The sequence below is a fragment of the Herpailurus yagouaroundi genome, unplaced genomic scaffold (assembly GCF_014898765.1).
Source record: "Herpailurus yagouaroundi ecotype Mexico unplaced genomic scaffold, PumYag 192, whole genome shotgun sequence".
In the NCBI taxonomy this organism is placed as follows: domain Eukaryota; kingdom Metazoa; phylum Chordata; class Mammalia; order Carnivora; family Felidae; genus Herpailurus; species Herpailurus yagouaroundi.
The window spans coordinates 19,109,624-19,134,850 of record NW_024412423.1 but is presented as its reverse complement, the minus strand read 5'-3'; the positions used below and the strand labels follow the sequence as shown (position 1 = coordinate 19,134,850).

The following is a 25,227-nucleotide window of genomic DNA, read 5'->3' as shown; positions in this document are numbered from 1 at the left end:
ATTAACTTTTTAAAAAAACTTAAGTGGGGCACCTGGGTGGCTCAGTCGGTTGGTCATCAGACTTCAATTCAGGTCATGAAGTCACAGTTAGTGAGTTCAAGACCCACATCAGGCTCTCTGGTGTCAGCTCACAGCCAGCTTTGACTCCTCTCTCTCCCCTGTCTCTCTCTGTCCCTCTCCCTCCCGGTCCCCCCAGCTCTCTCTCTCTCTAAATAAACATTAAAAAGAAAAAAATTTTTAAAAGTTAAGGAAATATATCAGAAAATAGTCAAGATGTGTGTTGTTTTGATGGAAATGTATCCTAACATAAGGATGTACTTATTTTTAGAAAAGGGTGGAATCTGAGAATACCAAGAGATTATTTTTAATGCTGGACCACAAATAACCACTTTGAAAGCATTTGTAATGACTGTGTTTTCCTTTGGTTGGGATTGCAGGCCTATTTGGTGGGCATTGTTGTGCCTGACCCTGAAGTCATGCCCTCTTGGGCTCAGAAGAGAGGAATTGAAGGGTCATATGCAGAGCTCTGTGCAAATAAGGTCTGTACCTTGGCTGCTGGACCTTTTATGTTACTGTATAACGGGAGGACAGAAACACAGGAAAGCAGTGGATTTTGAACATGTAGGGAAATTTCTGACTTGGCTTTATAAATGGTAGAAATCCTAAACTAGAGGTTCATCTTTTCATTATTGTTGTTGAAAAAATGCAGATTTCTTCTTAGAGAGTTGGATAAGCTGTTGAATTTTAGAGCTGGGAGACATCCCAGGAGGCTTGTCCCACCCTGCCATTTTGCAGCTTGCAGGAGAGTCCAGAGAGAGAGGGGGTTTACCAGAGGCCACACAGTTGATAGAGCTGCTTAGCAGCAGTATCCAGTGTGACTGTAGGCCTTCTAACTCATTGGCCTTGCTCTCTCCAAATGTGAGGTGGCTTTTGTGTGCACTGGGCTTAGTCAGTCATGGAATTGAAAAAGTAACTCAGTTCTTCCTGCTTAGAGCTTTACCACTCACACCTTCCCGAAGCCTCTTGGGCACATGTAGGGTTCTAGAGAAGAGATCCCTGTGCTCTGAGATCTCTGTGCTCTGGCTCAGCATCATCTCCTCCAGGCTCATGGCCCATTTTTCAGCAGCATCCATTGATCCTAGTGCTCCCACTGGGTCCTGGGCTCTTCTGGCGGTGACAGGATCCCTGGGACTCAGTAGGCTGAACAAAGAGCCACCTTAAAAAATGGATGGTCCCCTAGTCTGTTCATGGCCACTCCTCTGGCTGTGCCTGGCACTTACTTGCCTGATGAGAGGTGGTGGCTGTGTGTGGCCTGGAGCATCAGCCCCAGTGAGGTGGATGGGGATTGGGGTGGGTGTTGGCACAACCATCAGCTGCATTTTGCTCAAAACTCGTTGTTTCCTGTACCTCCATTTTGAAATGTGTTTTTGCCTTGTAATTTTTCCTATATGGTTCAATTCAGGAGCTGAAAAAAGCCATTTTGGAAGATATGGTGAGGTTAGGAAAAGAGAGTGGACTCCATTCGTTCGAACAGGTAACTATTACCTTCCCCATACCTTGTTATAGCCCTTTGTGCAGTGACAAAGATTAAACCAGCCCATGGTGACCCTGACCTAGATTCTCCACCCTCCATGCTGCAGCCCGTGGGCAGGCTATGTACCAACAGACCCCTGAAGGCCTGTTCCATGCCAACTCTGTGGAAGCCTCTATCCTGAGCTAAAATAGGTCATATGAGACTGCACTTGCTGTCCTCCTGATCACAGGCATTGGTAAAGCTGAAATATTACCCTCACTGTCACTAGCCGAGTATGTGCACACATGGTTGGCCTGTCTCCACGCTGCCTGCAATACTTAAGACCCGAGTTCTTATTTTTATTTTTATGGAGACTGTCTTCTTGCCTGTGGCAGGCAAACTTAGTTGTTAGGCCATTGGAAAGATCATGTTTCTTGGTCCCATGATCTATCAGCCCCGTGTATCTACCACAAAGGGGAGGAAACATAGAATATGCTGGGAGATGAGACAACAAGCAATACTCTAAGACTCTGTCTTTGCAGGTTTGGGGTTTTTACTGTAACTGAGTTCCTAAACAATGCAAGCTTGGTCCTACTCACCTACACCATTTATACATCCTCTCTAGTCAAAAAATCTAAAGAGAAAAATTTGTCAAGTAGAGAAATATTAATATTCTGAATTTTTAAAAAAATTCCAGGATGTCTTTAACATAATCATTTTTAATAAAATTATATTTCTCCAATAGGGTTCCCAAATACAGTGTTAGGGATCTGGACGGGTTGTGAGAATTTGGAGTTTTGTATGTTCATTTTAATGAAAACCTGAAAACATTTTTAAGTCAGTTTCCAATATAAAACTCTAATGGCAAGTATTTGCAATCAAAAACCATTTCTGCAGAATCAGACTTTAATTTCTTAAGTTTCAAACTGATGAAATCTAAGCGTAGTTTCAGAATTGTTTTCTTTTGAAATGGATCTTTATATAAATCAAGTTTGAGAAACACTCCTTACCCTCATCTGTCAGTATCTAAGGTATAAAAGGTTTGTATGGATAAATCTTCATTAAAAAGAAATTATAAAATCGGAGGCACTCAGGCAAGGTATTTCTGGCATAATTATTTCAATTTCTAAATTTGCTAGGATGGACTTCCGTTTCCTTCCATTAAGGGGAGCTGTGTGACTGGATCATATGATGATGTAGAGCAGAGGCCACATATGGGTGGTCCACAACCCATTTGTTCTGGGCCTACGTGTTGGTCTGAATGGGGAGCTATAAGGGCCCTGGGGATGCACTGCCTAAGGGGATTAGTTCTGGCCACTACCTTTGTGATTTCCGAGGCCAGCACGCCCCCTGCTGGGCTTGGGATGCATGACCTGCCCCAGGACTTGAGAGTCCTAACAGTTAGATTCTTATTCATGGATTGTCAACTCTTAAGATTATGCTGAAAGGGGACCTTTGGTTAGGTTTCAGATGTTAACCATTGCTCAAATTAGAGCTTTACTGAGAGGAGATGTGTTCTTGTCTTCCCTTATTCCTTAAGCAGTTTCTGCTCTAATAATCTGCCCTCACCATGGTAACTTCAATACAGGGAAGTCATGTGGGTATCCCAAAGGCCTGAGTTTTATTGCCAACAGTGTCACCTCTTCATTTTCTCTGTCCTCCTTCTCCTCTTTGTCTGTGTGCATCTTCCCCTCCACAACCAGTGCGTAACCTCAGCTGACCACAGGAGAGCAAAAACCAGGCCTTCATGCCTGAGGAGGATGTTTGCTCCCAGTTGTGTTCCAAAGATCAGTATAAATTCTTTCAGTTAATCTACGATTCACTGTCAGCTTGTCCTTTTCCTTTTTCCTCAAAAATGAGTGATCAGTTAAGGCTTAACACTAATTTTTTTGAAAACCACACAAATAGACAACCAAGCCTAAGGCTTAAATCATTCACCAAAAGCTTTAGGAGTTCAGGCTGACTGGGCAGGGTTGATCTGAATTAACATTTGAATTAGATTAAAAATTAATGTAATTTAATTTTCAAAAACAGTTCCTAGAATGAGACCAATTATTATTAATTTAAGGAGATCTTTGGAAGATAGATTTAAAAAAAAAATTTTTTTTTTCATCGTTTATTTTTATTTTTGGGACAGAGAGAGACAGAGCATGAACGGGGGAGGGGCAGAGAGAGAAGGAGACACAGAATCGGAAACAGGCTCCAGGCTCTGAGCCATCAGCCCAGAGCCTGACGCGGGGCTCGAAATCCCGGACCACGAGATCGTGACCTGGCTGAAGTTGGACGCTTAACCGACTACGCCACCCAGGCGCCCCTGGAAGATATATTTTAATGAGTAGATAGGAAGCATTTAAAATAACTCTATCAGTAATTAAAAATGTAGGTGCCTGGGAAGTTTCTGAGCACATCTAACAATGATATAACCATTTTATTAACATTTATATGCCTTTTGAGTTTGTATAGATGATGCAAAGTGAACTTTGACACTTGATAGATAGATTTTCCAAATTCTGGTGTTTTCACTGTCATTCAAAATATGTTACTGTATTTCCTGTCACTGAAATGAATACTTACCTAACCAATTTGACTTTAAATCAGGAAAAAAAATTGAATTGAGCATTTCCCTAATTAATTTTTTTTACTTTATCTCTTCTGTCCTAAATTATTCACTCTGTGTTTATTATCTCCAAGCAATATTTTGTGTTTCATTCACTAATACCATTTAAAAGCTTAAATACCATGTTTCTTCCAAATTATGGGAAGTTTTGTGCTTTAATGAGTTGGCACAAATTGACACTTTTGAAGTATTTTATTCCAGTACAATATTTAAATGTTACAGTATTTCTAAATTTTAAAAAACCCTGTAGAATCACTTTTCAGTGACAAGAATGTAGTTTCAGAAAGGAAGCTAACATTAAGCATCTCCTTCCTTCCTTAAGAAAAATTTTGCTTATTACAATTTGGAAAATGAGTTTCATGTTGTGTTAGGCATAAAAGGAGAGCAAATCCCTTTACAAATCAACAGTTTGGTTTTATTAGAAAATATGTAATTATTTATAGAAAATGAAAATTTGTTTTATCATTTATCATTAAAAATTTTTTAAATGTTTATTTACATTTGAGAGAGAGAGACAGAGCGACAGAGCCTGAGTGGGGAGGGGCAGAGAGAGAGGGAGACATAGAATCCGAAGCAGGCTCCAAGCCCCAAGCTGTCAGCACAGAGCCCGACGTGGGGCTCGAACCCATGAACCGTGAGATCATGACCTGAGCTGAAGTTGGATACTTAACCGACTGAGCCACCCAGGTGCCCCTTATCATTGGTTTGCTTCTAAAAAAATACTATACATTTGGGACCCACAGTTAAGGTTAGTATTAGTTAAAAAACTGATTTGACCCATTTTTTCCCCACTTAACTGACTGGACTTTTAGTCACTCAGGCAGTCTGTGTTGGTATTTTCATGGAAGAATTAAAATAGACCCAGAGCTGCAGGTCAGACTGGAGCAGGAACTGGCAGCCTGGCAGCAAGCCCCTAATCTACTAACTAAGGGAGTTAAAGGTGAGCCAGGTGCCACATCCCTTGGCTTCCTGCAAGGCTGTATTTAGTAATATTCCCTGTCCTCAAACAGAGGGAGTATCACCAAATACTATTTTGTAGGGAGCCACACCGAACTGCAGATGCCCCCATCGGCCTCTAGGTTTGCTAGCAAATCTACCTGTTGATTCAGTCCTTCGTTCCTAAGATAATGTTTTCTTTTATAGTCTATATAGCATCTAAATAGCATTAGGTAGCTCTCCCTGTGTAATTCATCTGCCCTGTAGTTTATTGTTTGTAGCTTCTGCTTGTCATTGCTAGATTTTCAAAGGTGCTCACCCCAAGTCCCTGTACTGAACATGTGCTCTTGTCCCAATTACACAGTGTTCTCCATGTTGGTTTTAGGAGCTAAGATGAGCTGAAACCCAGGCTCCAGGGACACGGCAGATATCATATCTTGGCATTTGCTTCTCCTTTTACCATTGTATTATTAATTTCATTTACAAAAGAAGGTGAATAGATCATTTGCACTTACCAAAAGTCTTTACATGATGTCATTTCTATCAGAAGAGAACTTCAAAAAAAAAAAAGGAAATTAGCATTGTCAGTTTTCAGCTTTTCATCTTATGACAGTGAACATGAGTTACTAAGTTAAATCACAGTATCTAAGATTAAAGTATGATTTAGATTGTGTTCCTATTTTCTTCAAGTTAATTACTTCTGTTGTCAAGTGGTGATTTCCAAACTTCTGTAAGTAGCAGAGCTTAGATGGCATCTTATCTGAAAGTGAAGCTTGCACCAAACATAGATCAGTGGTAGCTCTGATGGGGTTGGGGCTTGAACGAGAGCCTTTCTCCTCCCTGCCCCCCAACCCAACCACTTCCCTTAATCCCACCTCCACCCCACCTCCACCCACCTCTGCCTCTCTCCAGCTACATCCCCCCCACCCCCACCCCGGCTGCACCTACCTCCACCTCTGCACCACCCCGAGCAGTGACCTCCACAGGAGCCCTACTTTTCAGTTTACTGTGTCTGAAAATGTCTCCTTTGGGACCTGTTTCCAGGGAATTTGGGGTCCTCTGGAATGGTTTCTGTTTAATAAAAACAAATTAGGGGGGAAAAGTATATCCAGAGGGTACAAAACATGGCAGACCTGTTTCTTCCCAAATCTTTGCTTCTTTGAATATCAGGAACACTGAGACAGTTTTCCAACAGACATTTTTTACAAGAGCCTTTACTAATCTTGAAGCATGTGACAAGACCCCTTTTTAGCCAACAGCCTCAGATTTCCAGCTATTTATATTGGATATGCAAGTAGAGATCCTTTCAGTATGTGAAGTCAAGTGGAGGCAGCTACCAAAAAAGCTTGCTCTAGTGTTGGCCTAACACCCCCTCCTCACCTTTCCCTACATACACAAATCCCTTCAAATGCTATTCTTTTCATAGCAAAAGTGAATCCTTCATTTGGACAAATGTCTAAAAACAAAGTGAATCTGACTTGTTAATGCTGTGCTCATTTGAAAACTTTCACATTTTTGAATTATAAGCCTGGGTTTAAAAATGCCAGAATTTGTTAGAATGTTTCTTTAAGGATTTTTCCAGACATTGGAAATATAGCCATTTTAGGATTCTTCTTTGTATATTGAGTTTTTGATCTGAATAACCAATGAACATAATGCAGAGATTTCTGAGCAAAGAATTCTTTGCCATCTCAACATACCCACCTCCCAGGACACAAGACTGTTAACATCAGAAGTTTTGAAAACAGTCATTGACATATTGAACATCTTGCAACTGTTTGCATCCTCTGGTTTTTTTCAATTTTTTAAATTGTGGTAAAGCACATATAACATAAAATTTACCATCCTAACCATTTTCAAGTGCACAGTCTAGTGGTATTAGATGTATCTGTAATGTACAATCATCACCACCATCCATCTCCATAACTCTTTTCATTTTATAAAACTGAAACTCTGTATCCATTAAACAGTAACTTTTAGTTCCCCCACCCCACTCCAGCCTCTGGCAACCACCATTTTACTTTCTGTCTCTATGACTTTGAGTACTCTAAGTACTTCATGTAAATGGAATCATAATATATTTATCTTTTTGTGACGGGCTTCTTTCACTTAGCATAATGTCCTCAAGGTTCATCATGTTGTAGCATGGGTCAGAATTACCTTCCCATTTAGAGAGAACAGTATTCCATTGTATGCATATATCACATTTCGCTTATCCGTTCATCTGTCAGTGGACATTTGGGTTGCTTCCATGTTTTAGCTACTGTGAACAATACTGCTATGAACATGGATGTACAAATAATTCTTTCCAGATCTTGCTTTCAATTCTTTTGGGTATACACCCAGAAGAGGAATTGCTGGGTCATATGATAATTCTATTTTTAATTTTTTGAGGAACTGCCATCTTGCTTTTCCACAGCGGCTGCACCATTTAATGTTCCCATCAACAGTGCACAAGGGTTTAGATTTCTTCACATCCTCGCCAACACTGGTGTCATTTTCTGTTTTTTGGATAATAGCTATTCTAATGGGTGGGAAGTGGTTCATAAATTGATTTTTGAAATAAGTCATTTCCTGATTGTTTCCACTGATCTTATTAGCAGATTTTTTTAATGTTTATTTTTTATTTTTGAGAGAGAGAGAACAGGGGAAGGACTAAAGAGAAGGGGACAGAAGATCTGAAGTGGGCTCTGTGTTGACAGCAGAAAGTCCTATGGGGGGCTTGAAGCCACGAACTGTGAGATCATGACTTCAGCCGAAGTTGGACACTTAACTGACTGAGCAACCCAGGCACCTTGATTCTTTTTTTTTTTATTTTTTTTTTAATATATGAAATTTATTGTCGAATTGGTTTCCATACAACACCCAGTGCTCATCCCAAAAGGTGCCCTCCTCAATACCCATCACCCACCCTCCTCTCCCTCCCACCCCCCATCAACCCTCAGTTTGTTCTCAGTTTTTAACAGTCTCTTATGCTTTCGCTCTCTCCCACTCTAACCTCTTTTTTTTTTTTTCTTCCCCTCCCCCATGGGTTCCTGTTAAGTTTCTCAGGATCCACATAAGAGTGAAACCATATGGTATCTGTCTTTCTCTGTATGGCTTATTTCACTTAGCATCACACTCTCCAGTTCCATCCACGTTGCTACAAAGGGCCATATTTCATTCTTTCTCATTGCCACGTAGTATTCCATTGTGTATATAAACCACAATTTCTTTATCCATTCATCAGTTGATGGACATTTAGGCTCTTTCCACAATTTGGCTATTGTTGAGAGTGCTGCTATCAACATTGGGGTACAAGTGCCCCTATGCATCAGTACTCCTGTATCCCTTGGATAAATTCCTAGCAGTGCTATTGCTGGGTCATAGGGTAGGTCTATTTTTAATTTTCTGAGGAACCTCCACACTACTTTCCAGAGCGGCTGCACCAATTTGCATTCCCACCAACAGTGCAAGAGGGTTCCCGTTTCTCCACATCCTCTCCAGCATCTATAGGCTCCTGATTTGTTCATTTTGGCCACTCTGACTGGCGTGAGGTGATATCTGAGTGTGGTTTTGATTTGTATTTCCCTGTCAGGCACCTTGATTCTATTAACACTTCTTATATGGACAGTAGCATCTGAAAGAGTGCCCTCTCGTTTTTGTTCTCCTGCCTTTTGTAACCTGCACTCCAGTATCCAAAAACCACGTGGTTTTCCCAGAAGCATTTCAGACTTGAACAAGAACATTTGATCTTCCCTCCCCCAAAGCATGTTTCCGATCCTCCAGTTTCTCTGCTCAAGCAGAAACCTAGAACCATTCTTACTTTTATTATCTCTCTTTCTTTACCACTTACCCACACAAATTCTAAGTCCTGTCCTTTCCAGCCCCCAAATTCATTTCCATCTCCACAGCCAACTGTTATAGCTCAAATCACCATCAGTCTTGCCTCTTGGCTGGTCTTCCAGCTTCCATTTTTACCTCAGTTCAATCTATTCTTAGCAGAGTACTCTTTCCAAAGAGCCATTCTGTTTCTTGTTGCTTAAAAATTGTTTAAAGAATCATGTCCAAACTCCCTACTTTGGTCCTTTATAATTTGGCCCCAGTCTACCTCTCCAGCCCCATTGCTTTCTTCTTCTTCATCTATACCATATGCTTCAGCCTACACTTATAATGCCCTGAAGGTGCTTTGGCACATGTTGCTTCTACCTAGAGCACCCTCCTCTCCTCAGGTCATATAGCAACCACTCCTCCTTCTCCTTGCTGTCTTCATCAGCCTGAAGCTGACTTATCATACAGAGTTCAACTCAGGCATCTTTTTTCTTTTTTTCTTTTTTTTTAAGTTTATTTATTTATTTTGAGAGGGGGCATGCGAGGGGTGGGGAGGAGAGGGGAGGGAGAGAGAGAGAATCCCAAGTAGGCTCCACACTTTCAGCATAGAGCCCAATGTGGGGTGTGAACCCACAAACTGTGAGATCATGACCTGAGCTGAATCCAAGAGTTGGATGCTTAACCAACTGACTCACCCAGGTGCCCCAGGTATCTCTTTTCAATGAACCCTTCCCGAGCCTGGGTTAGGTGTTATATCAGAAATGAATTCAGCTCTAACAGAAACACATAGTGTCTTAAACACAGAGTGTTTTTTTTTTTTTTCTCACATAAGATCTCACATAAGAAGGTAGACAGTCCAAGGAAGGTACAGGTCCTCAAAGACCTAGGCTCTACTATCTTTCCACTCTTCATTCTTAGTATGTTGGCTTATCACAAGGGCGCTGTTATATGGAAGAAGTCAGGAGTGGGTATTGGCAAAGCAACTGATTCTGCCTGCAAAAGGTGACCCTCTCTGGGCTTGCCCCTGTGGTAGCAGTGTCATACTGCAGCATCTGTCATTAGATTGTAAATCTATGAGGGCAGGGACTGTGTCTTGTTATTCTTTGTACCCCTGTTGCCTGACACTTATCTGACACATAGGAGTTGCTTGATAAATACCAAATACATAAAACAACAAATGAATGTGTATGTGTATTTAATACATAGGTTTTGAATTAATATTCTAAATGTCTATGACAGTTGACTATTGAACAACATGAGTTTCAACTGGAGGGGTCCACTTGGATGTGGTTCTTTATATATATATATATATGTAAATATAGTTCAGTAACTATAAATGTATTTTCTCTTCCTTATGATTTTCTTTATAACATTTTCTCTAGCTTACTTTATTGTAAAAACACAGTATATAATACGTACAGCATACAAAATATGTGTTAACCAACTGTTTATGTTATAGGTAAGTCTTCTAGTCAATAGTAGGTTATTAGTAGTTAAGTTTTGGGGAGTCAAAAGTTATATATGAAATTTCAGTTGTGCAGGCGGTCAGCTTCCCTAACCCTGTTTTGTTGTTCAAGGGTCAATTGTACATACCGATGGAGTAGTTAGGACTTGGTGCACTTCTTACTGGTGCTACCTGGGCTTCTCTGCCAGAGGATTCTGAGAAAATACTTATTTCAGTTTCAAAATTTCATTTTAGACTTTGAATAACATGCAGGACAAAATGGCATGAACGTTTAGCAAATGGTATCTGTAGTCATATTGTGTCTCTGTGCCTCAGGTTCATGACAGTTTTATTTTTTCAAAAATGTAATAAAAATTGTTATTAAGAATTCTATTACAGCAATCCATAACCCTGTTTGCTATTTAATGATGTGGGCCTATTATCTCAACAAAAATCATTTAATTTAGACAATTGTCAGTCCGGACACGATTTCCAGTATCACTCAAGGATTCAGCTCAGGCCCATATGATAAAATTCTCATGAAACTGTCAGAGACCCTTTCAGATAGAGCCCCACGTGGGAGGAGTTGGCCCAGGCCCTCCTACATTAGTTCATCTGTCTCTGGTCAATTCATCACTGCAAAGGGACTTTGCATGAGGGGGCCTAGGATCTGCCTCACAGGAAGTGTGAATGCTAAACCTGACCCGTACATTCCTCCTTCTGGTAGATATAAAATTCCATGGTGAGACTTTTTTTTTTAACAGACTCATCATGTACCCTCAAACTTTATATTCCTGCTCTGAATTGCAATACCATCCATGTACCCATTCAAATCAGAAACCCAGGGGTCATTGAGGCTGCCTCCCTCTTTACTACCTCTTGTCCATGGAATGGGTCTTAGAACTGCTTACTTGTCTCTGTCTCTGCCCTGAATCTAAGTGTAGGTGCTTATCTGGTCCCCCGTGAATTGGCCAGATCCCTCAGATTGGTTTCCGTGTTTCTAATCTTCATGTTCTCAAAGAACATTTTCACATTTCTCTTGGTGAGATCTTTCTAAAATGTGTATTTAGCCATGCCACTGCCCTGTATGAAAACCTTAAGTGCCTTCTTACAGACTCCAGACTAAAGTTTGAGCTCCTCTGTGAACTGTTGCATTAACCACTTCAGCTTCATCTCTTACCCCTTTACCTCCTACTTCATGTATCTACACCAAAAAACCACTTGGATTTCCATTTGCATGTTCTGTCTTTTCTCATTCCCACAGCTTTGTTCTTGGAGTTGTCTCTGCCTAGAATGCCCTCCATTACCCACCTCTCCTCCTTTGCTGGTTAAGTCTTACTCATCTTTTAACACTCATCTAATTTGGGAAGGCTTCCCTGGCTGCTCCTCCTTTTCCCCTACCATCACTGCCTTAGGCGCCTGTCACTGTGCATACCATGCTGTCTGATAATTGCCCGGTGTGTCTGCTCTGCTGAATGCTAGTGTGCACCCTCTGAGGGCAGGGGCACTCATGATTCTTCTTTGTGTCCTCAGTGCCTGGGTGCACAGAATAAGCACCCAGCTCATTTCTGTTGACTGGCTAAATGAAGGAGTAGGAAGGGAGAAAAGGTGGCTTGCAGACATGTTAAATAGGCTGAAATGTTACTAACCTAACTTTGACTTTTAAAAAGAGCATAGTGTTTTATTATCAATATATCTATTCTTGTATGCCTGTTACTTTTATCATGTGTACTATAAATGCTATGTTATATTCCTGATAAAGACATATTCTGCATTTGGTTTTTAGGTTAAAGCCATTCACATCCACTCTGACATGTTCTCAGTTCAGAATGGCTTGCTGACACCAACATTAAAGGCTAAGAGACCTGAGCTGAGAGAGTACTTCAAAAAACAAATAGAAGAGCTTTACTCAATCTCCATGTGAAGTTCAAGGAAAGTTCTTCTCAGTATAATGGACTGTGTAGCAATATTATAGTTACTCTTGAAAGTAATGAATCAGAATGATGCAGCTGAAAATGAATAAGCACGTGATCTTATGACCATGCCTTTTCCTGTCCCAAGAGGTCTTTAACAATATTTTCTCTATCATCACTGAGTACACTTTATTTTTATTAAAATGATATTGTAACAAGCTGCTAAAAATATCACAAATGGCAATGTAAAAATCAAGACTTTTCTCAAGGACTGTGTACCACTAAAAGTAATATATTCTCAATGTTCACAGAACTCTTATTAAACATAAAGGAAAAACATAACTGATATACTGTACTTCATTATTTGTGGAATAGTAACCTGATATAGCAAATATCTAAGCAATGTGGACTACCTCATTAGTCACTGATTGTCAAAATCCCAGTTAAATCAGACTTAAAAAATTAAAATTAGGTGTACAGAATCATGCTAAAACAAGATATAATGCACATTCTACATAAATTCAGATTCTTTATACATGACAATTCTTATTGATGTGAACAAGTTTTCCCTGTCATTTTTACTTTTATGCATGAAAAATGCGATTTCAGATACTATTGAAACAAATGTTATATTTATATAACATTTTACAAAGATCTTTCAACATATTTTCTCATTTATTAAGCTCATTAAAATATTCAGGAACTACTTAGAGACAAATGTACAACTACTTCAAGGATAAAATGTGTATAGCCATGGACTTCTTACCACATGAATTCTAAAAGATGTCTGTTGACTCTACAATGAATGGACCTTTGGGGAAGACTTGGGAAAAGAAACCCAGAATTATTTCTCAAGATAGACAGCAATTAATGTACCTATATTCCTTGCTGGGCTCTTCAGGCCTCCCATTCATAGTATGTCCAGGCCAGGCCTGGGAAACCAAATATGGCTGTAATCCTGAACAAGGGGAGGAAGGGATGTTATTTCCAAAGAAAACAGTTTTTCAACAACTTAATTTTGAAGAACCTCTTCAAAACGCCGCTATGAAAGTTTTTAAATCCATCATAGATGAGTATCTCATAGGGCATAATTCCATCCAAAAAATCTTTAAATGCTTTTAAGCTTAACCATGGAAACCTCCTTTTTTGCATTATGTATTTAGACACTCCTTGCACCCGAGTACCAACAATTTCTTATAATTAAAACCCAGCATGGACAACAGTTAGGTTCCAAGCTACAGACTGTGCTTCTGAAGAAGGAACCATCCCTAGGCAAGTGTTTTCTTCTATAGAGACAGGACTCTGAAAGCAGACATGGGGAAAGCATTCACAGTCCAGAAGTTCCTTTCCCCTGGAGCAAATCCAAGCTGTAAATAAATGCTATTGGTTAAAAAACTGCATCATCACATGGGCCTACTGGATGAATCTGTATCAGTGATTATATACACTTATATTTCAGTATTGGCAAAAGTGGATCACACCTTCATCTGATGCGTTTATCCAATTCTTTACACATTCCTTTGGCATATTTCTGTCCGCAGATCCTCTACTTACACTTACAAATCTGACTTTTAGTATATGAGCTAGTTCCATGCATATTCCTTCTTAAAGGCATTTCTGAATAAATAAATTCTAAAAATTTCCAAGGCAATATCTACATAGCATTAATTTTTTATATTTAATGTTTGACTAAAAGAGAAAATCATTATCTGAATTAGATATTCATACTCTTTTAAAATAAGGCAAGTAGCTTCACATCTTGAAGAAAATGAAGCTGACTCCCATTGTCCTTCCATTCAAAAAAATTTCAGTTATCTCTTATTTTCAAAAGGATTTTGGACAATATAACATAAGCAAATAATGTAACACTTATTTTGGTTGTATTTTTACCTCATAGTAGTTAGATATGATTGATTATGGACAGGTAAAGATCTCTTGTTTTTCTCACTTTAAAGATCTCGTGTTTCTTCTGGCCTTCCTGATCTGTGTGTAAAGCATCACACTTGGGCCAATAAATAGGTTACAGCAAATGTGCTGAGAAAAGTAAACGGTTGGCCCTAAATATACTGCAGGTACATTTATCTATTCCTCTGTTTAACTCCACTGAATTTTTGAATAAAGAAGAAATAAAACAAGATGTGTTAATGGAAAATCCCTCTTGCTTCAGATTCCCCAACTTTATTTTGGGGGGAAAATTTTTGTATTTCTCTTTAACCAATATAGGAAAAGGCTATGTACTTAAGATGTTCACATTTGTAGTGGACATCAGATCCGACAGAAGTCTAGAGACATAACAGATGAATTATTTTTTAAAAAATCATGTTCCTAAATGTTTGGCCTTTTATCTGTTTTTCATTCAAATGTACATTATTAATGTAATTAGGAATATAAATTGGTAATTTTCACATTTTAGAAGCCAATCCTGTGTATATTTTCAAATAGAATATACACCTTTTTTTTTTCTTTTGCCATAAAAGACATCTTTATATTGTATTATGATTCCCCCCAGGTGAGAGAGGAAACTCTGACCAGGTGTGGCATGGAGGCTTAGTTCCACATTTATTAGGGACTCACAGACTCAGAAGTTCAAGGAATAAACATACTATGTCTCCCTCATATGAGCAAGTTAACCTTTCATTCTACATGTGAGTAAAACTGCAAGCATGAGGAAAATAAAACTTTCCACTGCAATTTTTATAGTCAGGTAATGTTTTAGCAACTCGAAGTTTGCATTTAATTAGGTTGTATTACCCATCTAAGAACTGATAATCTTTTATTTTTTCTGCAGTAAAGAAAATGGATTATTCTTCATTTTCCAAATGTGTAAAGCACAAAGTTGATATAGTTATTTAGGATACAAAATACTATGAGATGAATGTAAACAATGGAAAACTGTATTTTTTGCATGAAAACAGACTACTTACAAACTTGCTTAATATCTCAGGAGAAAAAAGAATGAATAATCATATATAAAATTGATAAATTATATGTTGAGCTAAGTTGCTATATTTTTTTGCCTGTTTTTTTTTATTTTAAGGAAACATAAACATGAAAAGAAAATGATCCTGATAATTTGAATTGTCTCTCAAGTATGCTGCACAGTCCTTTCTGTGATCCTACAATTAACTGCAGTTAAGAATGGGATTAGCATTCAAGTGAGGACAAAGCCCTAAATGAGAAATTCTTGAGTTAGAACAATGAATGGTTATAACCCAGAGGCAATAGATAAATACCTGGAATATAAGCAATTCTAAACCTTGTCCCAAACTGAAAAGGTTCTGATGAGGTGACGGTGGCTTTTAGACATTTCATTTGACTGATTAATTTTCCTTCTAAGTCATTGCAACAATTGCACGGGGTGGGGAAAAGGGGTATTTTTTTGAAGAATTGCTTATTCTACATTAAATTTTTAAAACTTGAGGAAATTAAAATATTACCTTTTAAATATGCATACAAGTATCTTAAGTGTAATTATCTTTTTAGTTGCTTTGTTATAATAGCATGCCTATCAAATATAAAATGCATTTATGAAAACTTTTGTAAAAAATAAAGATTTTTTCATTTCTCAAAGTTGCTTATAATTACTATTTTATATATTTATATAGCATAGTCCCCTGATGTTAGTATATTAGTAATCATTGATCACGGAGCTTATGGTAAACATTATATCAAACTTTACCACTAGTCAGCATACTCTGCACTCTCCGTAAGTGTCCCCAAACTCCAAAGATTTACAGTCCTCCCCCACCCCTGAGGTGCTCCTTTTCTTTGTGCATTTTCTGTTACCAAGTGTGTCCTGGATTTAAATGAATTTAAATCATTTTTATACTTTTAAAAGAACAACTGTATTCAAATTTTCCATTGTGATGCCCCTGAAACAGTATTTCCATGTTTTTTACCCATATACAAGCTAATGGTTATACTTTCTTAAGATGGTACATTCTGCCATGCCTAAACTTATGCAGATTCTGCCTTCTCTGTATATTTGGTATTATCTATTCCTCCATTCTAATGGCTATTAGTATAGTTCAGGCCATTCTCATCTCTTGTCTGGAATATTACTGTTCTTTCTTAGTCTTCCTGTTTCTACCCCAGCTTCTTTAAATGTCACCATCCACATTTTAGTCAGCGTGATCTTTCTAAATTGAAAATCTGGTCATGCCACTCTCCTGCTTAATATTCCTTCCATGACTTCCCAGTTTCCAGGATAAAGTTCAGACTCCCTGGTTCAGCACACAAGGCTTAGCATCTCTACTCCTGCGCTTCCTCCATTGGAGCCTTGGTTCCAGTCATATCAACTACTATATGTAGTGCCCTAAAAGCATCATGCTTTTCTGTGCCTCCATGTAGCACATATGTTCCCACTTCCATGGAATGCCATAGCCTTTAATAGCTCTGCTAACTGCCACCACGCAGCTCTTAGAACAGCTCAGTTATCCTTTTATCTGAGAAGATTCCCTCTGCCCCACTCCCACTCACGCTGTGAGTTGCTTGAGGTTATAGCCCCAGTGCAGAAGGACTAGCCCATACAGGATGCTCATTTATGTTCTTTATAAAGAAATAGCCACTGAATGAAAAATCCCCTTGGCTGTTTTTCATGTGTTGTGTAGCATTAAGATCACAACACCTGAAGATACATTTCCTCTGTCACTGTGGTTTTGTACAGTCTGGTCAAGTAAGCAGAAATAAACTGGTTTCCAGTTAGACCCTGAAAATTGTGGTTAGTAACACAAACAGAACTGCTCAGTGAGTCACCCCAAAAGAAAACAGAGAAGGATTGCCTCTGGGCTCCAGGGAATGCCAAACCCACAAAAGAGCTACTTAAAACAAAACAAAACAACAACAAAAAAAAACTTCCTTCAGAAATCTCTTCAAAATTTGGGATTTGTTTTACCATGGAAGTTAGTTTCTCCATAACTGTTCCAAACCTAGTCAAACCCATCGTGTGACCCATGGTGTGAACTGAAACACTGCTAGCAGAATTCTGAGTCTAGATATGGGAGGAGTACAAAGGGAAACGGGAGAAGTTCAATTTAACTTGATGATTGCTTGCACTGGCATTTGTGTATCTGGGGACAGAATGAGGAGATACAGAGAGATAATTGAATTGAGACGTCTCTGCCCATCCTTTTGTATGGGACACATCTCCTTCCCTTTTATAGGCTGGCACTGGGTGAAGCTTTAAACAGACCAAGTGTGTAGGGCACCTAGGTGGCTCCGTCAGTTAAGTGTCTGACTTAGGCTCAGGTCATGATCTCACAGTTTGTGAGTTTGAGCCCCACGTCAGGCTCTGTGCTGACAGCTCAGAGCATGGAACCTGCTTTGGATTCTGCGTCTCCCTCTCTCTCTGCCCCTCACCTGTTTGCTTGCTTGCTCTTTCTCTCTCTCTCTCGCTCTCTCTCCAAAATAAACAAAACATTAAAAAAATTTTTTTTAAACAGACGAAGTGTGTCTATAGTATCTTTCATCCCCTTGCAACTGAGGGCTTCAAACTCCTTTCCTTGCTCCCCCGACCCCTTTCCCAGCCATGTGTTAGGAAGAACAGGGCCATGACAAGCACACTAGCCAAATGCCAGGAGACTCATGCCACCTATGCCAATCATCTGTCATAATGAGCCTCCCTAACCTGTAGTTTCCTCAGCTGCAAAATGAGGGGTAAATTAGATCATCTTCAAGGACCCCTTTTGGCTCAAGAAATCATTCCAAAGGTTATTTCCAGTTTTGAAACCCTATGCATTAACTTCCATAAACCTTTACTTGATGGCATTTCAGTAAATGGAGATCAGTATAGCGAGACAATTAAGGAATAGGGACACCAAAGCACAGATCAGCTTTTGCTTTAAGCTCTTTTCCTTTTTCATTGTTTCTTCCCTTTCTAGGTGTAAGGCATGGAAGGATCCATACCTCCCACAAGTCATTTAAGAACTATGAGTTTTTTTCACAACAGCCTCCAAAGAGAGAGAGGAGAGCCTGGAGATCTGACTTGTAAACTAGAGACTGCTTGTCAGCATGTTATGGATGTGACTAAAGAAAGGAGGTTGAAATATGATAATTGCTTCGTGTTGCAACAAGACTTTGAGATCCTAGACTGAAGGACCATTTCTAACACACTTCTGTATCCCCAGGACCTACCAGAATGCCTAACACAGACTAAGGTGCTAAGTAAGTATTGATTCAGTGACTCAAAACACTATATCTAACTAGGTAGGAATTCCTACCTTCTGTTCTTTATAAAGCTAAGTTTTAATAATTAATTGTATATTAAATCTATTGTTGTGACTTTCTATGAGCAAATTTTAAATTTTAAAAAGTTCAGAGGAATTTAATTAGGAAAACATTGTGGCTATATGTGTGCTATACTCATACATACAATATTGGAACATCACAAGTCTTTGAGTTTTTGTAATTTTATATCTACAAATGCATTTTTTAATGTGAAATGTCATTTTAAAAATATGAAGATGGTTATTATATGCACAATATGCTTATCAGATGCAGCCAGGTGGTTCAACCAAGATGTATGGAGAGAGGGAAGTCATTCCTACGTTCCTGCAATGAGGCAGAGCAAACAAGCTGAGCCCCAGGACACTAGGAGGTATGAAATTCTCTACCTTGACCATAAAGCTGCCCAGATGTCCAGGAGATAGCTACTGGATGGGGCGAAGGGATTCTTCTTACCCTTAAGAAGAAATCTCCTGGAAGCAAGGTCTTTGAATGCTAACTCTCAAATGCCATGGCTCCCCAATAAACTGGTGGCCCCGGAACTGAAGTTGATTGCTCAGGAGGATATTCTCTGCTGGTAATGTGCTTTGGTTGCTGTCTGACTTTCCCTGCACTGAGTCAGGCTGACCACCGCACTCCGCCCCCCCCCCCCCCCAAGACTCCCTATGTTCCGAGACCTAAAACATTACTGAGGCATTAATGCAATGTTTATAATGAGATGGGCTAAGCCATCGGTAGCACGCACGTGATGAGCTCAACACATTAAGGGAAAAATAAAAAGCAAAGGTTGCAACCACCAGGAAGATTAAAAGGCTTTTTCCCATAAGCTTCTCTTCAAGTGTGAGATGAGACAGCCAGCGCCACTGGACCTGCAACCACGCGGGCCTACCGCCAAACCCGGAGGCCGCACCTCCAGGGGGGCGGGGCGGCCTTCACGTCACTCAGTTTCCCAGAAGCCAGCGCACGGCTTGGACTAGATTAAAAAAAAAAAAAAAAAAAAAAAAGCGGGAGCGAGGCGGGCTGCTCCAGTCAGTCCAGTGTAGCAGTTGGTTCCGTGGGCTGTTGCCTTTTCTCCGCCCAGCTCTTTTTATACTGCTCCGCAGGCAGCTTCTGTGCGTGGACGCTGAAGCACTCAGACCCTAGCTTGCTTCCTCCGGAAGGCGACGAGAGAGGCTGTGGAGGGCCAAGAGGCCCCTAAGGCCTTGGGGGGTAGGGTGGCAATGTGGTCGCTACGGGTGTATACCCGCAAGAAGCGGGCTGGCCGGAGGCTCAACCTAACTCCGACGCCGGAGCTAGGCCCCACGGTGAAGGCGGAGGCCCCTCCAGGTCCAGACAGAAGGCACTCTGCGCACTGTAAGCCCGGGTGGGCAAGCCTGTGGAGCGGCACTCGGGGTCGGCAAAGCGAAGGGCAGGGGCGGCTAGGCCTCGGCCCAGGGAAACCCGAGGCCGGCAAACGGGCCTCAGGGCTTCTCCTTGAAATACGCCGCCCTCTCTTAGGCCTGAAAGGAGAAGCGCCCTGTTTGCCGAAGATCTCAGAGAAAGCCGAGTGGAGTGGGCGGGGAGTTAGCCGCTCTAGGCCGCCGAGGTGCGTAGCCACTTGTGCCAAGCCCATGCCTCTGGCCCCCCTCAAAATTTTCATCCTCATTTTCTGCCAATAGCCGACTTCTCCTTCTGAGAGTCAACGAAGAAAATAGGTGGAATACTGTGATTTCGCTCCTCCCACAATATAGGCCCAGAATTTTTTTAAGAGCAGTTTTGCCAAGTTACCTAAAAGCAAGTGAGCTCAAATCTTCAGAAAGCATTCGCACCATCAGTTGGGTATTGGTACAATTAACCCACTGGGGTCTTTTTCTTAATGGCGTCCCCACATGGCCTTTCAGATTCTGAACAGTATGAACAGAGACGTGGAAAGCCAAGTCCAGACCGTGCAAACTAATTGCGTTGTTTGTTTGTTAGCACTCAGTTAAGAGTTACAGGACAGAAAAGCCTGCGTGGAAATAGCACTAGTGAAGAGCCCTGGGATGAGAAGATTGCTCCATTGAGTGTATGTATATTTCTCGTACGGACCTTGGGTATACTTACAGCAGAGACCAGCGGTAACTGATGCGACTGCAGATTAAAATGTAGTATAGTCTTTGTTTAATAGAGAATACATGGCTTCGTAGCATTTTTATAAACGTTGGTGTTTTCTCTTTAGACAGGGCCTTGAATTTCTGATTCTGGTGGATTCATAGCCACATTTTTTATTTTTAATTTCCCTTGATAAAAATTTGAGAAATGCCCATTACTGAGTATATGTAAGTTTTTCTTAGTAACTCCCTTATGTTGAGGAGCACTTAAAAGCATTTCAAAGTCATTTTCATGTTTTCTTTTTGACTTTCCATTAACAACTAGAAACAGTGTTCGTTACCATTAGTATATTATATACTTTCTTGACCTACTATACTTAATATGGATTCTGTACAGTATTTTAAAGATACATAGCAGTAGTTTGGAGAAACTCAGATTTTAAAAATTGCTTGTGACTCATCTACCATTAGCATTAAATAGTCATGTTCCAGTGCTTTAGCTTACATATATCTCTAAAACATGTGTTTTGGGGGTGGGCAGTTTCAACAAAGGCATTTTTTTAAAGGATTTTACCCCAGATTTTAACACTGTTAAGTGTTCGTTGTAGATGATCCAGTCTATGCCAAAAAAACAAGTGTTTAAAAAGTTTCTTCTACTTTTTATATATTTTTTCTACATTCCTTTTTTTTCTGTGCCTTTTTTTTAAATTTAAAAGTTGTTGTCTGATTGTATATTCCTCTAACATTAAGTGGTCTCTAAAAATATGATTTTTAGTGTCTGCATAGTGCTTTGTCTTATAGATATACTGTAATTTGTATGACTTTTTCCTGTGGTTGGAGGATTGAAATTGTTTCCAAGGTTTTGCCATTTTAGATATCAATGGGCATTCTACCACAGAAGTTTTTTGTGTACACTCAAATTGTCACTCTAAGATAAAAAATTTTGCAGTGGGTCAAGAGTTGAATCATTTTTAATTCATGTTGGGCAGTTGGCACCATTTTATCCGATCATTTGAAAACACATATATTTGATAGATGAAAAGTAACATGTTATCTGATTTTCCATTTCTCTGAATACTAGTAAAATTGATACTTTTTTTCTCATTTTATTGGCTATCTGTGTTTCTTTTTTGGTGAAATGTTTATTCATTATATGTTGAAGGGAGTTACACTTTTATACACATATATAACAAATACTTTTATATTTGTTTGCCTTTAATTGTATTTCTCATATTTTATTTAGACTTATCAGTCTTTTGATTTATTTTGCCTTCCTATCTAGAGAAAGAAAAACTTTTCCTACCTAGGTGGTCAGAAGAATGTTCACCTTCTAGGTGCTGGTTTAACCTACAGTAGTTAGTTGACTAGTATATTGCTGACTTTGTAGATGTGCCCACATTATTATATTTCAGTATTTATTTTTAGATTTAATGTTAAATATCAGATTACATCTGTGATCAGGAAACTGAAAGAATCTATTATACATATGAAGCTGATACTCAAAGTTCAGTTTTTCGTTTCAAAGTAACCAAATCAATGTGATATAATAAAATATAAAAATATTCAGTCTCACAGTTTGTGCTATACCTTTAATTCTTATTTCACTTAGGGGTCAATGACTGATGACCTCCAGGTTGACAGTAGTTCATCGAGTAGTGAGCTAGTATCAGGTAAGACTGCCAGATATGAACTCTCTCAACTTTCTTTCTTCTGAACATAAGCATCCATTTGTATTTTTGCTTCATCTTCCCATCTTAGTGGAAGAGGTATCTTTCTCCTAGTCCAAGGTGAATCCATCTGCCTGTGCAATGGACCTCATCCTCATAGCTTTCAAGTACACACCAGGAAATTCAAATTGTTATAAATGCTACAAAAGAGATTGATTTGAATGTAACAAATTGAGTTTAGCTGGAGAGATTAGGGAAAGCTTCTATGAAGGAACAGCAATTGAATTGCGTTTGGAAGAAAAGGAGAAATTAGCTATGCAAAGAGGTGAGTTAAGAGCCACCCAGGCAGAGGGAATAGCAAAGACCGTAACTTGGGATTAAGCCTTACGTGTTCAATGAACTGAAAGAAGTCCAGTGTGGTTGTCGGTCAGAAAGGAGGGGTAAATGCAATATTAAGACAAGTAGGCCATGTCAAAGATATGGCTGTTTATATTTGGAGCAGCAGGAAGCCACTGGAGTCTTTTACTTAGGAAGATATATGATCACCTTGGCTACAGTATGGAAAGAAGCATGAATGGATGCAAATAGACCAGATAGGAGGTTATTACAGTATTTTAGGGGAGAAATGATGGCACTTTGTACTAAAGGATGACATTGAAAATGGAAAGAAGTGAGCATAGCTCATGACCATTTTAGGAAACGAAACTGACAGAATTTGGCAAATGAAGAATGAAGGAGATGGAAGTATCAAAGATGACACCTGTTTCTGGCTTGCATAACTGGAAACGAAACTGACAGAATTTGGCAAATGAAGAATGAAGGAGATGGAAGTATCAAAGATGACACCTGTTTCTGGCTTGCATAACTGGATACAAGGTGGTGCCATTTACTGAAAAAAAAAATCTCATTTGAGGGAAAGGTCATAAATTATGTTTTTAATATATTAGGTTATGGGTGCTTTTAAGATGACTAAGTAGAATGCCAAATAGGCAAGTTGGATATGGATGATTGCTGATAGAAATTTATGAGCCATCTACATATTGGTGTAATTGAAGTTATTTTTGAATACAAGAAAGGATGCCATCAGCACACCAGAAATACTGAGGAATTCTTAAAAGCAGATGAGATCAGATTGCTGAATATTTGAGAATATTTGAAGAGCAGAGAAAAACCACTGCAAAGAGCTCTAGAGACATTCCAAATAGTTGGTGAATAAATGCAAAAAAACCCGAAACAAACCAAAACAAAAAAAAACCCTATAATAAAAAGGACCCTGAAGGAATTGTCAAGGTGATAGATAGATTAAGCACTGCATTTTGCCACTATGTGACCTGGTTCCTCTGCCTCATCCTTTGCTTATTTTGGAAACATTGGCAGCTGACAATGCATGCTGCCAGGATAAACCCTGAGAACTACTCCTAAGGAAAGTGAACTGAGGGTTTAGTTCTTAAGTATCAGTGCTGGGACTGGAGTGAGAAGCAGAAGAGAGTCTGTAGTAAATCCAGATTACCACAAGGATAGCAGAGGGAGAAAAAGGTAAAAGAGGTAGATTATGCTTGTTAACCCCAGGGTAAAGATGTAGTATGGCTCTCTGAAGTGGAAATTCTGATAAAGGAGCCTTCTAGTGTGTACACTAGCCAGACAATTAAAATAGTGCCCCATTTTACCTACAATACCTGAAACTGCAGGAGGACATCACCATGTAGAACATGGGTTCTCAGCATGTCTCATTACACTTCTAAGAAATCTCCAGAGCTAGGCTGCTGTTTCAGAATTTATACACACTGCTGTAAAAATGCATATTTTCAAGCAGAGATATGAACAGACAACTAGGAACACCCAAACCTTTGAATAAAACCAGTGACACAGAAGAGAGGCAACAAATCAAGCAAACAGAGTAACGCTTGAAGAACTAGAGAAAAACTAAATATCTCTTTAAAGACAAGAGGCCCCTGGATCCATAATATAACAGTCCTATTTTAAAAAATTAATGGTCCGTGGAAAGTAAAAATATCATCAAATTTAAAAACTCAGTAATTGAGCCTAATATTGAAATGAATTCAGCTCAAAATCAAATTAGCTAGCTAGAAAATAGAATAGAGAAATATTTTCTACAATATAGTGCAAAAGAGCAAGGGAGCTGCTCAACAAATGCTTTTCCTTACATCTTTCTTCTTTGCCTGGTTAATATCTACTTATTCTTCAAGAAAAAAAAAAATTCCGGTGCTGTCTCTACTGGGAAGCCTCTCCTGACCCCTCTTCTTTGTATATGAGTTGTTTTTTCTTGGAAGTTCTGTGGCACTTTTTGTATACTTCTATCAGGACTTAAAACAGCAGTATAATTGCTTTTGTTACTCTTGAATCTAAAGCTGTTGAGAATAAGCACTACCTTTTATGTTCCTATCCCATATTTGGGACATCATGTAATTTCAAATGCTTGTTGAATGAGTTTTATACTCTGTTTAGAGAAAATAAACTAACCATAATTATTATTTTGTAAAATTGTAGTTTAAATACACAATATATGTCCTTGGTTACTAGATTTATAAAGTTGATGTGTGAAAGATATAAGGAAATAGAAAATAGTCTCTAATTTACAACTGGTTGTATCCTTTTTTAAAATTTATTTATTTAAATTGAAGTTAGTTAACATACAGTGTAGTATCCGTTTCAGATGCAGAACCCAGTGATTGATGGCTTACATAGAACACCAGTTGCTTATCCCAACAAGTGCCCTCCTTAATTTCCATCACCCATTTAGCCCTTTCACCCACCCTCCCCTCCAGCAACCCTCAGTTTGTTCTCTGTATTTAAGAGTGTCTTATGGTTTGCTTCCCTCTCTGTTTTTATCTTATTTTTCCTTCCCTTCCCATATGTGCATTTGTTGTGTTTCTTAAATTCTACATAAGTGAAATCATATGCTATTTGTCTTTCTCTGATTGACTTATTTTACTTAGCATAATACACTCTTGTTCCATCCATGTTATTGCAAATGGCAAGATTTCATTCTTTTTGATCACCAAGTAGTATTCCATT

The 25,227-nt window shown here is 39.2% G+C and overlaps 2 protein-coding genes across 7 annotated transcripts in view; both read left to right on the top strand.

The window, feature by feature from the left end:
- ACSL6 (acyl-CoA synthetase long chain family member 6) overlaps positions 1–12,579 on the top strand; it is a 65,968-nt gene extending 53,389 nt beyond the window's left edge. For all 4 annotated transcript variants that reach the window (XM_040444411.1, XM_040444410.1, XM_040444412.1 and 1 more), the window contains 3 exons: positions 438–539; positions 1,463–1,534; positions 12,107–12,579. In XM_040444411.1, coding sequence (XP_040300345.1) covers positions 438–539; positions 1,463–1,534; positions 12,107–12,244 — 312 coding nt within the window. In that variant the 3' untranslated portion in view covers positions 12,245–12,579. The remainder of the gene's footprint in view (positions 1–437; positions 540–1,462; positions 1,535–12,106) is intronic.
- A 5,515-nt stretch (positions 12,580–18,094) lies between these two features.
- The window catches only part of MEIKIN (meiotic kinetochore factor), an 84,228-nt gene continuing 77,095 nt past the window's right edge, over positions 18,095–25,227 (top strand). For 2 of the 3 annotated variants that reach the window (XM_040444408.1, XM_040444407.1), the window contains exons 1-4: positions 19,466–19,808; positions 19,953–20,040; positions 20,412–20,499; positions 22,134–22,194. In XM_040444408.1, the coding sequence (XP_040300342.1) occupies positions 19,676–19,808; positions 19,953–20,040; positions 20,412–20,499; positions 22,134–22,194 (370 nt within the window). In that variant the 5' untranslated portion in view covers positions 19,466–19,675. Of the gene's footprint in view, positions 18,271–18,358; positions 18,396–18,725; positions 18,829–19,465; positions 19,809–19,952; positions 20,041–20,411; positions 20,500–22,133; positions 22,195–25,227 lie in introns of those variants that run through there. The other variant, XM_040444409.1, reaches the window with a different exon arrangement.